The sequence below is a fragment of the Canis lupus genome, chromosome 8, assembly GCF_003254725.2.
Source record: "Canis lupus dingo isolate Sandy chromosome 8, ASM325472v2, whole genome shotgun sequence".
In the NCBI taxonomy this organism is placed as follows: Eukaryota; Metazoa; Chordata; class Mammalia; order Carnivora; family Canidae; genus Canis; species Canis lupus.
The window spans coordinates 70,237,041-70,252,833 of record NC_064250.1 but is presented as its reverse complement, the minus strand read 5'-3'; the positions used below and the strand labels follow the sequence as shown (position 1 = coordinate 70,252,833).

Genomic DNA, 15,793 nt, shown 5'->3' with positions numbered 1-15,793 from the left:
CATCTGGTCATGGCCAGTTGGGCCCATCCACACCCCTTGAGCCCCCTGTTTTCCTCCCAGGCTTTCTGAAGCAATTCCTGAATTTCATCATATGATTTAATCTGTATGTCATTTTTCCCTTTTTTGTTTTTTACGAGAGAGCACGTACAAGCAGGGGTGGGGGCAGAGGGAGGCAGAGATTTATTTATTTACTTATTTACTTATTTATGGGGTACTTGGGTGACTCAGTTGGTTAAGCATTGATTTCAGCTCAGGTAATGATCTCAGGGTCCTGGGATTGAGCCCCACGTCAGGCTCTGCACTCAGCGGGGAGTCTGCTTGTCCCCTTCCATCTCCTTCTGCCCTCTCTCCACTCATGCTCTTTCTCTCTCTCTCAAATATATAAAATATTTTTCAAAAACATTAATTTTAAAAATATTTGTTTTAGAAGATAGAGACAGTGAGCGAGTAGAGAGAGGGAAAGAATCTCAAGCAGGCTCCCCACTGAATGCAGAGCATGACTCCGGGGCTGGATCTCACCACTCTGAGATCATGACCTGAGGCAAAATCAAGATTTGGAGGCTTTTTTTTTTTTTTTTTAAGAGTTGGAGGCTTAACTGGCCCAATCAGGCATTCCTCATCTTTTCCTTAACATACCTTTGTAACTCAAACATAATCAAGGTATGTGGTACTACAATTAAACGCACAATTAAAAACAGCCACTTCCATTCAACACCATACTGGAGGGTTAAATAAGTAAAAGGCATCCTGATTGGACAAGAAGTAAAAAGTACCTCTATTTGAAGATGACATAATCTTGTATATAGAAAATCCTAAGGAGAATAGATGCATACACACACACACACACACACACTTCTTTGAACAACCAGTTTGGCAAGGTTTTAGGATACCACATCAATATACAAAAATCTATTGTATTTTTTACAGATTTTATTTATTTATTTGAGAGAGAGAGAGAGCACAAGCTGAGGGAGAGGCAGAAGAAAATGGAGAGGGATGAAGCAGATTCCCCACTGAGCAGGGAGATTGATGCAGGTCTCGATCCCAGGAGTCCGGGAATATGACCTGAGCCAAAGCAGATGCTTAAAAATCTATTGTATTTCTAAACACTAACAATGAACAATCCAAAATTAAAATTAATGAACTGCTCTACTTACAATAGCATAGAAAAGAATAAAATCCTCAGCAATAAATTTAATACAAGAAACACAAGACTTGCACACTGAAAACAAAAATATTGTCAAGGGATCCCTGGGTGGTTCAGCGATTTAGCACCTGCCTTTGGCCCGGGGCCCGATCCTGGAGACCTAGGATCGAGTCCCACATCGGGCTCCCGGCATGGAGCCTGCTTCTCCCTCTGCCTGTATCTCTGCTTCTCTCTCTCTCCATGTCTATCATGAATAAATAAATAAAATCTGGGATCCCTGGGTGGCACAGCGGTTTAGCGCCTGCCTTTGGCCCAGGGCGCGATCCTGAAGACCTGGGATCAAATCCCATGTCGGGCTCCTGGTGCATGGAGCCTGCTTCTCCCTCTGCCTGTGTCTCTGCCTCTCTCTCTTACTGTGTGCCTATCATAAATAAAATAAATAAATAAAATCTTAAAAAAAATAAAATATTGTCGAAAAAAAGTAAAGAAGACCTAGAAAAAGAAAAGACATCCTATGTTCATGGATTTGAAGATTTAATATTGTGTGTGTGGTGTGTTTTTTGAAGAATAGTTGATGCACAATGTTACATTAGTTTCAGGGGTACCACATAGTGATTTGACAAGTCTATACATCACCCTGTGTTCACTGCAAGTGTAGCTGCCACCTGTCACCATACAACACTATTACAATACCACTGACTGTATTCCCTATGCTTTACCTTTTGTCCCCTTGACTTATCCATTCCATAACTGGAAGCCTATATCTCCCACTCCTCTTCACCTGTTTTGCCATCCCCCTCCCCTCTCTTCTACACACACACACACACACACACACATCTTTTTAATCTATTGATAGACACTTGGGTTGCTTCCATAATTTTGCTATTGTAAATAATGTTGCAGTAAACATGGTGCATATCTCTTTTCAAAAGAGTGTTTTTATATGCTTTGTGTGAATACCCAGTAGTGGGATTACTAGACCATATGGTACTTCCATTTTCAATTTTTTGAGGAAATTCCATACTGTTTTCCACAGTGGCTGAGGCAGTTTATATTCCCACCAACAGTGCATAAGGGTTCCTTTTTCTCCACCTCCTTGCCAAAATTTATTTCTTGTCTTTTTGATACTAGCCATTCTGCCACATGTAAGGGGATAGGTCACTGTGGTTCTGATTTGCATGGCCCTGGTGATTAGTAATATTTAGCATCTGATATAATGTTAATTTGGCAATATTACTCAAATTGACCTATAGAGTCAACACAATCCTTATCAAAGTCCCAACTGGCAAACAAACAAAAACACCCAAAAAAGCCCAAAAAACAAAACAAAACAAAACAAATCCCAGGTGGCATTTTTGCAGAAATTGACAAGCAGGTACTAAAATTCATATGGATGTGCAAAAATCCAGAAGGCCCAAACGATCGTGAAAAGGGACAAAGTTGGGAGATTCACACTTCCTGACTTCAAAAATTACTAAAAAAACAAACCCTAGTGAGTTCATGGCTAAACATGATTTGTGGCATATTCAATTCGCCAATACCGATGATTCATTCAAAACATATTTTTGAATATATTCATTCAAAATATATACTGGGCTGGCACCTTGGGGGAAAGGTGGGGAGAAGGGCCCTTGGATTGGAACCCCTAGGCTCATCCGCGAGTCTTGTGAACCAGTAGAAACCCATAGGCAGCTTCTGCACAGGCTCATCTGGCCTGTATGAGAGCGCTGAGGAGGGGGGCTCCGAACCGCGACTTCCGAGGTCCCGGGAGGCTTCCTGGAGGAGGTGCCACACTCAGCTCCAAAGGTTAAGAAAGCCAGAGGTGGGGCGAGATGAAGAGAGCATTTCCCCAGAGAAGTCCGAGCTGTGGGTGGGCGGGTGGGGAGGGGCCTTGGTGCCACCGCGAATCTGGAAGGAGGGATGGCAGTGGCTGCGGCCCAGGTACTGCTGGAGGGGGGAGCCGGGTGGGCGCGTTCAAAGGTTTGGGTGTCCTCCGTGGGCACATGGGAGTCACTCAAGGTTTTGTGACAAAATTACGGTCTTAGAAGGGCTGCCGAGGGGGGCAGTGGGGCGCGGGAGAGCGGGTCCCTGCCCCGGGGCGCGGGAGTGCCGGGGTGCGGGGCGCAGGGGGCGCGGGGTGCGGGGTGCAGGGCCGCGGGGTGCAGGGCCGCGGGGCGCGTGGTGCCGGGGCGTGTGGCGCAGGGGCACAGGGTGCAGGGGTGCGGGGTGCAGGGGCGCGGAGCGCAGGGGCGAAGGGGCGCGGGGTGCAGGGGCGCGGGGCGCGGGTGCAGGGGTTCAGGGGCGCGGGGTTCAGGGGTGCGGGGTGCAGGGGCGCGGGTTGCAGGGGCGCGGGGTGCGGGGTGCAGGGGCACGGGGAGCAGGGGCGCGGGGAGCTGGGGCGAAGGGGCGCGGGGTGCAGGGGCGCGGGGTGCAGGGGTGCAGGGACGCGGGGTGCAGGGGTGCAGGGGCGCGGGGTGCAGGGCGCTGGGCGCAGGGGTGCGGAGTGCAGAGGCGCGGGGCGCTGGGGCACAGGGGCGCGGGGTGCAGGGGTGCAGGGCCGCGGGGTGCAAGGGTGCAGGGGCGCGGGGGCGCGGAGTGCAGGGGCGCGGGGGCGCGGGCGCCCAAGGGCGGGGAGGGTCGCCGCGGAGATGGCTGTGACGTCACAGAGGTCGGGCCCGCGGACCCCTTCGGGGCTCGGCGGGATCGCTGTGGGGACAGAATGGACCTGCCATTGAGAAGGTGGGTCTTCAGGGGCCGCCTGCCCGCGCCCGACCCCCGCGGCGCCGCGGAAGCATCACCCGGGCCGCACCCCTGGACCCCTTCCCGGTGGCCCGAGCCGAGGGACAGCGCGCCCCCGGGCTCCCGGCTACGCGGGGGGTGACTTCCGCGGGCGGGCAGGTGGGCGCAGGTGCGAGGCGCAGGGAGGCCGGGCGCGCCCCCCCCCCCACCCCTGCGGCGCTTCTCCCCAGGGCCCGCAGCCACGCGGGACAGGGCAGCTGGGCTGCCTCGGGCGGGGGCGCGCGGGGGCCCTGCCCGGTGGACGCGGGGCCGCCTTGGGGGGGGGGCGGAGCCCTGGCCTTGGAGACCCCCCCTTTCCTCTCCAGGCCTGCAGGGCGGCCAGACCCCGGTGTGCGGCGAGGGCGGAGGTGCGGGCCCCTGGTCTCCCTGGTCTCCCCACAGGCAGAAGTGTGAGGGACCAAGAAGGGGGGCCCCCAGGCTTCTTGCAGTGGTCGGTGGGGGCGCGGGTGCGGCCGGGCCGGGGCCTGGGGGCAGGGGCGGGGAGGCCGGGCACGTTGGCCTCCCCCTTCGAGCCCACAGGAGAATTCTAGGACACCTGGGAATTACCCTGCGGTTCGCGTCTGCAAAGCTACACAGCGTTTCTCCAAAATATTATTTTAACCTGTAGTGTCCTCGAGAGCAGACGGATTCAAAATAAGAAATAAAATTCCAGTGTCCTGGGCTCTGGCTTCTCTGCGGATTCCTTCTGTCTGAATGGCTGTTCTTATTTTGTAGGACTGTGATCTGATGGATTCTGATACAGGCCCAGGTGCTTTGGAAAAGCTGACTCGCAAGCACAAGGTAAAATGAGAATTGGTTTCATCTGAAATGTTTTCTTTCTTTTTTTAAAATTTTATTTACTTATTCATGAGAGACAGAGGCAGAAAGAGAAGCAGACTCCCCACAAGGAGCCCGATGCGGGACTCAATCTCAGGACCCGGGATCACACCCTGAGCCAAAGGCAAACGCTCAGCCGCTGAGCCACACAGGCATCCCTTGAATATTTTCCTTTTTAAAAAAAATATTTTCTTTTCATTTATTTATTCATGAGAAACAGAGACAGAGTCACAGAGGGAGAAGCAGGCTCCACTCAGGAAGTCGGTCGTGGGATTCGATCCCGGGTCTCCAGGATCAGGCCCTGGGCTGAAAGTGGCGCTAAACCACTGAGCCACCCGGGCTGCCCAAATGTCTTCCTTTTAAAGTTTGGTTAGCATTGCCTTCAATGAGAGTTCTTGGGGTGTTTGTTTGGTTTTTTTTAAGTAATCTCTTTGCCCAACGTGTTTTTTTTTTTTTTTTTAAGATTTATTATTTATTTATTTAAGAGAGAACACAAACACAACAGAAGGAGGGGGGAAGCAGACTCCCTGCCGAGCAGGGAGCCAGATGTGGGGCTTGATCCCATGACCAGAGCCCAAGGCAGATGCTTAACCGACTGAGCCACCCAGGTGTCCCCCAACATGGGGTTTAAACTCACAATCCTGACATCAAGAGTCACGTGCTTTACTGACTGAGCCGCCTGGGTGTCCCTAACGTTATTAGTTATGACCTTTTCTCCGGTGGCATAAGGGACAAGAGATGGCAAAATGAAAAAATCCACATTCTTTCCTTTTTTATGATATCTCAGAATAATTGCACAAAAAAAGTGTGGTCAAAATAATATCAAGTGTGGTATGAAGGTCTCCTTAAAAATTAACCCTGGTGGGGGGGCACCTGGGTGGCTCAGTCAGTTAAGTGTCCGACTCTTGGTTTCTGTTCAGGTCATGATGTCAGGGTCCTGGGATCAAGCCCCATGGGCTCCGAGCTCAGCGGGGAGTCTGCTTCAGATTCTTTCCCTCTCCCTGCCCCTCCCGCTCTGTCCCCTCCTTCACACACTCTCTCTCTCTCTTTAAAATAAATAAATAAAATCTTTTTTAAAAAAGTTAACACTGGGGTAAAAAAAGAAAAATACCTCTGTGATTTTTATACCAAAGTACAGACTCTAATACCCTTCCCCCCCAAGGAACTTATAAAGGGTGGAACCTATTTATTTGGAGCCATCCATTCTTGTTCCTTTTTTATTTTATTTATTTATTTTTCTTGTTCCTTTTTTATTATTAAAGACTTTATTAAAAAAAAAAAGACTATTTATTTGAGAGGGAGCACAAGCAAGGGGAGGGGCAGAGGGAGAGGGAGAAGCAGATTCCCCGCTGAGTAGGGAGCCTGACATGGGGCTCTATCCCAGGACCTGAGCCACCCAGGTGCCCCTTGAGAACTCTTTCAGCACAATTTTTTTTAAAAGATGTTATTTATTTATTCATGAGAGACACAGAGAGAGGCAGAGACACAGGCAGACGGAGAAGCAGACCCCACGCAGGGAGCCTGATGTGGGACTCGATCCCAGGACCCCGGGATCACGACCTGGGCCAAAGGCAGACACTCAACCACTGAAGCACCCGGGTGCCCCCAGAACAAATTTTATTGCAAGGAAAGGGTGCTGTTCTTGAACTAGAACTGTTCAGATTAATGAATATTATTAAAAGAGAACTTTTTTTTTTTTTAATTTTATTTATGATAGTCGCACAGAGAGAGAGAGAGAAGCAGAGACATAGGCAGAGGGAGAAGCAGGCTCCATGCACCGGGAGCCTGACGTGGGATTCGATCCCGGGTCTCCAGGATCGCGCCCTGGGCCAAAGGCAGGCGCCAAACCGCTGCGCCACCCAGGGATCCCCAAAAGAGAACTTTTTAAATGTGTTTTTCCTTTAAAGCAGAAATGCAAAATGGATAAGGTACTGAGGTCGGTTTAGTGGTCAACCTAGAGCAAACCGTTCTGATTTCTGACGTCCGAGTGGGTGGGTGGGGGTCAAGCAAGGCAGCTCGCCGTATTTTTTCTCCTTTTTTTCTTGATCTTGAGAGGAGAGTCGCTAAGCTCCTCTGAGTTGTCCAAAGACCGTTTTGGATGTGTTCTTTTCTTTTCTTTTCTTTTTGCATGTGTTCTTCCCTCCTTCCTGCAGGCCAGCATCTCTCCCGTCCGCTGCCCTCTTGGAAGCTGGCTTTCTGGACTTCCCCTCCACTTTCCATTTGTGGCCCCGGCTCCTGGGTGCTCCCAGACTCCAGGTAGGAAGCTTCAGATGCAGCTCCTTTCAGCTGGGGAGCTGCTTGTCTCCCCTGCAGGGTCACTCTTCCTGGGCAGGGCTCCAGCGCTGGACTGACGAGGGGCTGGGGCAGGTCCCAGGGAGCTGGAAACGAAACTTAAGGAGTCTTGGGCCTGCACTGCTCCCTCTCCTGCCTCCCAGAGAGAAGGTCAGCCCTGTCTCTGGGGCGGTGGACCATTTGGGGGAAGGAACTGGCCCATCCTCTTTTTCCTCTTCCTGCCTTGTTGGCAGGCGGTTAGTGTAATGATTAAAAAAAAAAAAGTTTTGCTATGTATCATCCAGTGTTTTCTTTTTTTTAAGATTTTATTTATTTATTCATGAGAGACACACAGAGAGAGGCAGAGACACAGGCAGAGGGAGAAGCAGGCTCCATGCAGGGAGCCCGATGCGGGACTCCATGTGGGACTCGATCCCTAACTCCAGGATCACGCCCTGATCATAAAAGCAGAGTTTAACCGCTGAGCCATGCACGCGTCCCAGATCCAGTGTTTTTTTAATGCACCAAAGCATTCTATTTACAAAGCAAAAATTTTAAAGCTTTGTTTGGGAAATTTGTCAGCTGTTCCACTTATAACAAACGTCAAACGACCACGTTGACCCTTTGCCATCTGGCGGTTGGTACACATAACCAGCAAACGGGACCTGTTGTCTGGCTTGGGACAGACAGGTGGAGGGTCTTAGCACATGTGTGGCTGTCCTGGAGACCGCAAAAGCAGGGGGACGGCTTGCGGGAAATGCATTTGGCTGGGGACGTGGCAGGTGGGGGATCTGTGGAACCTGCATGGACACGTGCATCTGGTAAATGTCTGTTGGGCGTCGACTTGGTGCTCAGGGCTGTGCCAGGCTCTGGGGACACAGCTGTGGATGGAGAAGCGACAAGCCCAGGCGGTGGAGTGCCGGTCAGTTGAAAGGGGCTGCGGACCCCAGAGAGAGCGCAGGAGGACACAGAGATTGCTAGAAAGCCCTGAGGACCAGGGAGCAAAATGCAGCGCACGGGTATCGTGTGCACGTGAGAAACGGCAGCAGGTGTGGGAGGCTGAAATGCGAGCTGGTGAGGCCTCGGCAGAGGGTGGCCTTCGCGTAAGACAGGTTCGAAGGGAGGCTCAATCCTTGAGGTGGGGCCCGCAGCTCTGGAGGGGTGGGGGGCAGAGCTGTGAGGGGGGAGAGGGCGGAGGGAGGCAGGGGGGCTGCAGGAGGGCTCCAGTGTGATTCCAGCAAGTTCTAACAGCACGGCTCTGGGTGGAGAAAGTGGGCGAAGCCGTGGGATGCTGGGCTCATCTGGAAGGTAGAGTCAACGCTGGCTGATAACTGGATGCAGAGTCTGGAAGAAAGGGAGGCGGGGTGATAGGAAGATTTTTTTAGCCTGAGCAACAAGATTCGTGGCGTTGCCCGGCGCCAGGCCTGGGACACAGCAGTGGGGCAGTTTGGGGACAGATCCTCAGGGTCCTCAGGACTGTCAAGGTCAGCAGAGGCCAGGAAAGCCTGGGCACTGTCACAGCCCAGAGGAGCCTGGGCAGACACGGCAACCACGCGGAACGTGGGGTCCTGGGTGGGGTCCCGGGGCGGAGGAAGGTCACAAGGTGGAAACCAGTGAAATCTCAATGAAGTCAGACTGAAAAACAAAATCGTTGGTTTTTGCTGGGAACCTTTCTAGGCCTTTAAAATGCTGACGTGTCTTGTGCGTCTGGGTCTGGTGTTTAGCCTTTCCTGGTTCTCTGACCTTTGCCCGGGGCCGGTGTTCCGCGGAGCTCAGTTTGGGAAAGCGGAGTTGGTGACTGTCGCTTCCCCTCAGGGCCTGGCGCGCCTTCCCACGGGGATTCTTGAGGAGAGCACGTGACATGAGAGTCCACGGAGGTAGGTTCACCATCTCATGCTCTTGGGAAGTTTTTTTTTTAAGGATTTTGTGTATTTTATTCATGAGACACAGAGAGAGGCAGAGACACAGGCAGAGGGAGAAGCAGGCTCCGTGCAGGGAGCCCGATGCGGGACTCGATCCCGGGACCCCAGGATCACGCCTTGGGTTGAAGGCAGGTGCTAAACCGCTGAGCCACCCAGGTGTCCCCTAAAATTTTTTTTTAATAATTTATTTATGAGAGAGAGAGAGAGAGAGAGAGAGAGACTGCACGAGACGAGGAGGGGCAGAGGGAGCAAGAGACGCAGATTCCCCGCCGTGCAGGGACCCATAAGTGGGGCTCGATCCCAGGACCCTGGGGTCACGACCTGAGCCACCCCGGTGCCCCTGCATGTTTCTTTAAAATTATCTTTAATTTTAAAAAATTATTTTTGACAACCACACACGTCTTGGGAAGATCTCTCGGTGCTTACGCCCCCTTGGGTGAGGGGGTGGGGCCCCGGCCTGGGCCCACACTCTTCATCTATTAAGTAACGGGGAGGACTTTGAGCTGGGTGGGTGCCCCCCAGTCGGGGTCCGTCAGTGTCACGTTCGCCCCGAGCACGAGCACGTGTAAGACGGCGCTTCCGGGGTCGGCCCGCGCCGCCTGCACCCCCGGCCCCCTCGGCCGCCGGTGACCCCGGTGACCCCGCGCCCCTGTCCGCAGCGGGCGCCGCGCCATGGCTGCTCTGAGGCACAGCCGACCCCGCTGCATCCGGGCCGCGCTCAGCTCCGGCTTCCAGAAGAGGCAGAGGAACGCCTTCCGTCGCTTCAAGGTGAAGGGGCCCGCGCCCCCTTGGGGTCTGCTGTCCTGCTTCTCGGCGACACCGGCACGGCCCCCCCAACACCACATGTGTTCAAACCCCTGTCTTTTGATCGAGGAAGAGAACAAGGGCTGCTTTCTCCCCAGCAGCCTGGAGGGTTCTAGAATATCTGATACCAGCCCCGGGGGCTCTGAGGGGCCCGAGCCAGGCCTGGCCGCTGTCTGGGCCTCGCTGCCTGTGCAGGGGAAGGGGTGAGGACAGGTGATCTAGTATCTTCCATGCTCCTCTGGCTCGGGGTCGAGAGCGAGCGCCGGGTTCTCCGCCCCGGTGTGACGGGATCACGTCCGGCTGCCGAATCTGCCTTCTTGCCGCGGCCTGGTTCTGCCTTTCCTGTTCCCGGCCCTGCTCCTTCTCGCCCACGCCGGGGGCTGCCGTCCTCCGGGTGTCCCCGCAGAGGGAACTGTGAGAGTGGCTTCCCCGGGTCCCTTGCCCTTGGACACTGGGCTGCTGCCGCCTGCCCTCACGCAAGGGATTATTCAGCCTTTTTTCTTTTGACTTCCCCAGGCCAACCACAGAAAGAATCACATGGACTTAATCGAAGGTATCTGGAGAGAGGTACGTGGTAAAGTGACCTGCAGCCGCCCTCACTTAGGGGATGGCCGGGCTGTCCCAAGGCCAAGTCCCAGGACCGGCCGCACGGTGACCCTGCAAGTAGGCGTTGCCAGGGAGAGTGGTTTGGGGCCTGCTGTGTGCGCTCCTGTCTGCGGGGAAAGAGTGGAGCTGCTAGGTTTTAGAAGAGGCTTAAAAAAATTTTTAGGACTGCCCTAAAAATTTTTTAAAAATGATTCTATTTAGGGACGCGTGGGTGGCTCAGCGGTTCAGCGTCTGCATTTGGCCCAGGGTGTGATCCCGGGGTCCCGGGATCGAGTCCCACATCAGGCTCCCTGCATGGAGCCTGCTTCTCCCTCTGCCTGTGTCTCTGCCTCCCTCTCTGTGTCCCTTATGAATAAATATATATAATCTTTAAAAAAATATTTTATTTATTGATTTGGGTCAGAGAGAATGTGCACAAGTAGTGGGGAGGGGCAGAGGGAGAGGGAGAAGCAGCCTCCCTGCTGAGCCCAACTGGGGCTCAATCCCTGGATCCTGGAATTATGACCTGAGCAGATGCTTAACTGAGCCACCAAGGTGCCCCTCAAATTTTTTAAATAAGAAAAAGACTCAAAATAGTTTGCCTGGAAGTCTGACAAGACTGTAAATTTGCAATTACTCAAATCTCAAAATTAATTTACTATTTATTCTAACATTTTATTTTTTTTAAAGATTTATTTACTCATGAGAGGCACAGAGAGAGGCAGAGACACAGGCAGAGGGAGAAGCAGGCTCCCTGCGAGGAGCCTGATGAGGGACTCGATCCCAGGACCCTGGAACACAACCTAAGCAGAAGGAAGATGCTCAACCACTGAGCCCCCCAGGCGTCCCTAAAAAGACTTATTTTGAGAGCGAGCGAGCACGCATGTGCATAAGCAGAGGGGAGGAGGAGAATGTCCAGCAGACTCCCCACGGAGTATGGCGCTGGCTCCAGGCTCCATCTCACAAGCCTGAGGTCATGACCTGAGCTGAAAGCAACAGGTGGATGCTTGACCCACTGAGCCTCGCAGGCATCTGAAAAGATTCTAAGTCATCTCTACGCCCCCACTGTGGGGCTTGAACTCGTGACCCCGAGAGTAAGAGGCACACCCTCCACCCCCTGAGCCAGCCAGTCGCCCCTCAACAGTAATTTCGATCAAAATTAAAATTCACAGTTAATTGGGGTGCAGTTAACACTTAGTCTCGGCGTTGGGAGACACGAGGTAATGCTGAAGAGCAGGGCGCGCCTGCCTTGAGTCTCTAACCCGAACCTTCGGAGCCATGAACGCCTGTGCTGCCGGGCCTCTGGGTTTGCAGGGACGGATACCGTTGGTGTATTTGCGGGGTGAGACCATTCCGCTCCCCTAGTCTGGGCATTGGCGCCTTGCGGGGCTGCGGACCCCTCGGGGGCGGGCGGGGGCTGGTCACACGGTGCTGGCTTCGTGATTTCCAGAAATTCTGCTAGTTTCTTTCTTTTTTTTTTTAATTCTGCTAGTTTCTGAATCTGAAATGGTCACAGTTGCCTGTAGATTATGGTGTGAAACCACTGTTGTTTTTACCTTTTTTGGGGGGAATACGTTGCCTTGTTGACTGTCCTCAGTAGACAAGTGAGGTGACCTCGGGGGTCCCTGGCCTGGCTCAGCCCAGGCCCTTTCTGCTCCATGAGGAGTGAGACCCCTCCTACTGGCCCGCCCGACAGGTGACCAGTCCTTGGGCCTTAGCACATCTGGGAGGAGGTGTCGACCTGGCACTGGAGGTTAGCGGGGTGCCGCTCCCCATTGTTAGTGCAGGAAGTGACCGGGCTCAAGCGTGGGGACCTACACTTTCCTGGAGACCTTTGCTGCCGGAGCCGCTCAGTCTGGGGCACAGATGCACGAAGGGAGAAGCTGGAGTGGGAGAGAGGACATTCCGACAGAAGGTCGGGCGAGGAGCCGCGTGACTCCAGGTCCAGAAAGTTCCGAGGCACCCCCCCGGCCAGGGGTCCCAGAGGAAGGAGGCGGCCCCGGAGGATGGGCTGCACCCCCCAGGCGGCTGCTCAGGCAGGCTGCACACGCCGTCTTTGAGAACAGTGACCCCTGGACCTAAGTGGGCCACTGGGGACCCCTTTGTGTGGGGGTGGCGGGCAGTGAGGGGCACTGCCTGCTTGGGGGGTGGGGGGCCAGGCACCAGATGTTGGGAGGAGGGGAGCTCAGACCCCTTCAGACCGGTGTGGGGCCACCGGTGTGTGTCCACCCGGTGGGCGGTGTGGACTGAGTCCGTGGGGCCAGTGCCCAGCACCAGGACGAGGGCTCTGAGGGGACCCAGATCAGGCCCCCAGTGACGGCAGACCTTCAGGCTTTCCTGGATGTGTCTAAATGCATTTTTTTTTTTTTTTTTTAAAGATTGATTTGAGAGAGCGAGGGAGCAGGGGGTGGTGGGGGGAGGGGCAGAGGGAGAGAATCTGAAGCCAACACCACACTGAGGGCAGAGCCGGACTTGGGGCTCGATCCCACGACCCTGAGGTCGCGGCCCGAGCTGAAACCAAGGGCTGGGCACTTAACCGACCGTGCCGCACGGGCCCGTCTAATGCATTTTTAAAGATTTGCAAGGCAGGGATCCCTGGGTGGCGCAGCGGTTTGGCGCCTGCCTTTGGCCCAGGGCGCGATCCTGGAGACCCGGGATCGAATCCCACATCGGGCTCCCGGTGCATGGAGCCTGCTTCTCCCTCTGCCTATGTCTCTGCCTCTCTCTCTCTCTCTCTCTCTGTGACTATCATAAATAAATAAAAATTAAAAAAAAAAATAAAGATTTGCAAGGCAGATCTGAGCTCTTCGAGGTTTGCCAACGTCAGCGATGGAAGAAAGTCTGCGCAGCTAAGGCGCGTGTCGCCCTGTGCCCCGGTAGAACGGCTGACGGGCTCAGAAATGGTTTTGTGCTCAGTTTTTAGATCCTTACGATGGCGATTCGGACGATCCCCCCCGTCATCCCGCCTCCGGCTTCAGCGACTGTCCTCGGGGGGCCGTGAGCCGTCCGGGGTCTCCGCGCGCACTCAGGAGCGGGGGCCCCGGAGGAACCAGCTCGGAGGAGCCCCCCGCGTCGAAGCCCCCAGGCCGCCCGAGCCGGGGCCCCGCGCCCCTGGAGGCCGACGACGTGGACATGCAGCCCGCGGAGGCCGGCAGCCCCCAGGCCCGGGGGCGGGCGGCCAGGCGCTCGGGGTCCCCGGACGAGGACTGCGGGATGTGGGAGGACCGCTGGCCCCGGGCGCCCGGCCCCCTCCTCCCCGCCGCGGGGCCCCCCGAGCCCGGCAGACACGCGCAGGGCCGCGGCAGAGCGGCCCGGCCACCCCCCAGGCTCGGCAGCGAGAAGGACAAGGGGCCCAAGCTCACCCTCTCCAAGAGGAAACTGGAACTTTTACTTGCGGAGCCTGAGAAAACGAAGAGAAAGAGGCAGTATGTGGCCCAGAGCGAGGTGAGCAGGGGGAGCCGGAGGGGCGCCCACGCCCCGGGGAGCCCTCGGCCAGGAGTCCGGGGGCTTCGGTTCTCATGAAGCACCTGCGCGTTTTAGGCCTTAGATACGAACACTGGGTGCCCCCACTTTGCTTACAGATGGGTTTCCAACTGAGGACAGCCCTGTGTGGCCCTCGTGGGACCCACCTCTAAATCCGAGAATTCCCTTACTTTTACTAAGTATTTATGTATCCGCAGAACTAGTGGTTTTCACACCCTGACTCCTGCTGCCCCTTGTTCTTGACCCTGAATGTCTGCTGGGCTGGGGGTGGGGGGTGTCCCGCTCTGGGGGTGCTGACACATGGAGGCCTGTAAGAATATTTAGGACACGGGGACGCCTGGGTGGCTCAGGGGTTTGGCATCTGCCTTCAGCCCAGGGCGTGATCCTGGGGTCCTGGGATCGAGTCCCGCGTCCCCGCATGGAGCCTGCTTCTCCCTCTGCCTGTGTCACTGCCTCTCTCTCTGTCTCTCTCATGAATAAATAAATAAAATCTTAAAAAAGAAAATACTTAGAACAGGGGCGCCTGGGAGGCTTAGTCAGTTAGTGTCCGACTCTTGATTTCAGCCCAGCTCTTGATCTCAGGATTGTGGGTTCAAGCCCTGGGTATGGCTCCAAGCTGAGCGTGGAGCCTACTTTAAAAAAAAAAAAAAAAAGTATTTAGAAAACAACACACTCGTGGTTGACTCTGGGGTGAACTGGCCTGTCCCCGCCACCCTCCCCGCACCTCGAGAAGCTGCCCTGCACTGTGTCCCTGTCCGTTCCTGTCGCTGTTTGTACAAAGTGAGGATTTTCTGAGCAGCGGGTTTGACTCTGTTGACACGATCTTGGTCTTGATGCGCTATTATTTAAAAATAACCGGGTGGCGACGGCTCTTTTCCCCTCTCCCAGTTGCTGGGGGTTTGCTCACGGAGCCTTTTCCTCCCCAGCAGGCATGAACTGAGCACGAGAGTCTGGTGCCGGCGGCCCACACGCCCCAGGACCGCGCTGTTCCCCAGAGCCAATAAAGGGAGGCCTGCCCGAGGACCAGGACCAGAGCTGCTCCTTCCTGCTGCGCGGGCGCGGGCGGGTGGTGGGGAGCGGCCTGGGGCAGGTGGTCACGCCCCCAGCCCAGAGGAGGAGGAGGCCTGGTGAGTGGGGGGGTCGGAGGTGGGGGTCCCTCCCTCAGGCCCCACGGGCTGAACTTAGTGTGGGGGTGAGGCTCCAAGAGGCCCTGGAGCCAGGCATCGATTCACATGGGGCTTCAGGAGGCAGCAAGTAGGTGCTTGGCACCCCTGGGGGGGGGTGACCTGGGAATCTCTGATGGGGGAGCGTCTACCCCTCTGCCCCCACCCTCCTGGCAAGGTGTCAGGGGTGTGGCGGCTTCTGCTCATGCCCTTGGGGCTGCTGTCAAATCCCCTGCTCAGAAATCTGCTCTGTACCCCCTGCCCCCCCGGGACATTTCTCCTGGGCTCGGGACCCTCACCTGTACTTGGTGCGCACGGGACGTAGGCGGGACAGGTGTCATGCTGGCCCGTGGGGCCTGGTCCCAGCTCTCAGGTGAGAGTGGCCTACAGTCCCATTTAGGAATCCCACTGCAGAAAAGCCAAGAATCCCCTCTGGCTCAGAGAAAAACAAAGTGAACCTCAATTTTCAATTAAACACAGCTTTGGACTGCCATGAGGCTTCCCAGGGATGCCTGAGAGAACATTCCAGAACTGGGTGGGGAAGAGGCTCGGACCCCAGCTCCCAGGCCCTGGGGACAGTTGGAGCCTGGCAGCTCCACAGAAGTGGTCAGGGTGGGGGTCAGGGGCTTAAGCACCCACTCAGACCCAGCTCCTCACTCGGCTGGTGGACGAGCACGACTCAGGGGTAGGGGAGTGGATGGCTGGCCGGGGGCCGGGGGCTAGAGGCCGGGCAGTGGCCACAGCAGGAACAACAGGTTTTCACCCCAGCCTGTGCTAAGGCCCAGCTGGTCGCTGATCAACCC

At 55.2% G+C, this 15,793-nt stretch overlaps 1 protein-coding gene across 6 annotated transcripts; it reads left to right on the top strand.

Annotated features, from left to right (window-relative positions):
- Positions 1 to 3,794: 3,794 nt before the first annotated feature.
- Positions 3,795 to 14,856, top strand: LOC112657463 (basic proline-rich protein-like). Of its 6 annotated transcripts, none has more exons than XM_025443492.3 (8): positions 3,796 to 3,886; positions 4,661 to 4,726; positions 6,916 to 7,018; positions 8,849 to 8,910; positions 9,615 to 9,723; positions 10,276 to 10,326; positions 13,261 to 13,788; positions 14,754 to 14,856. In XM_025443492.3, exons 5-8 carry the CDS (start codon positions 9,628 to 9,630, stop codon positions 14,760 to 14,762), a joined length of 684 nt encoding a protein of 227 aa, XP_025299277.1. In that variant the 5' UTR covers positions 3,796 to 3,886; positions 4,661 to 4,726; positions 6,916 to 7,018; positions 8,849 to 8,910; positions 9,615 to 9,627; the 3' UTR covers positions 14,763 to 14,856. The 6 variants fall into 6 exon arrangements, with proteins under 6 accessions (XP_025299281.1, XP_025299277.1, XP_025299279.1 ...); XM_025443494.3 differs by having other exon boundaries at positions 8,758 to 8,910; XM_025443495.3 differs by having other exon boundaries at positions 3,797 to 3,886; positions 14,757 to 14,856.
- The last annotated feature ends 937 nt before the right edge of the window (positions 14,857 to 15,793 follow it).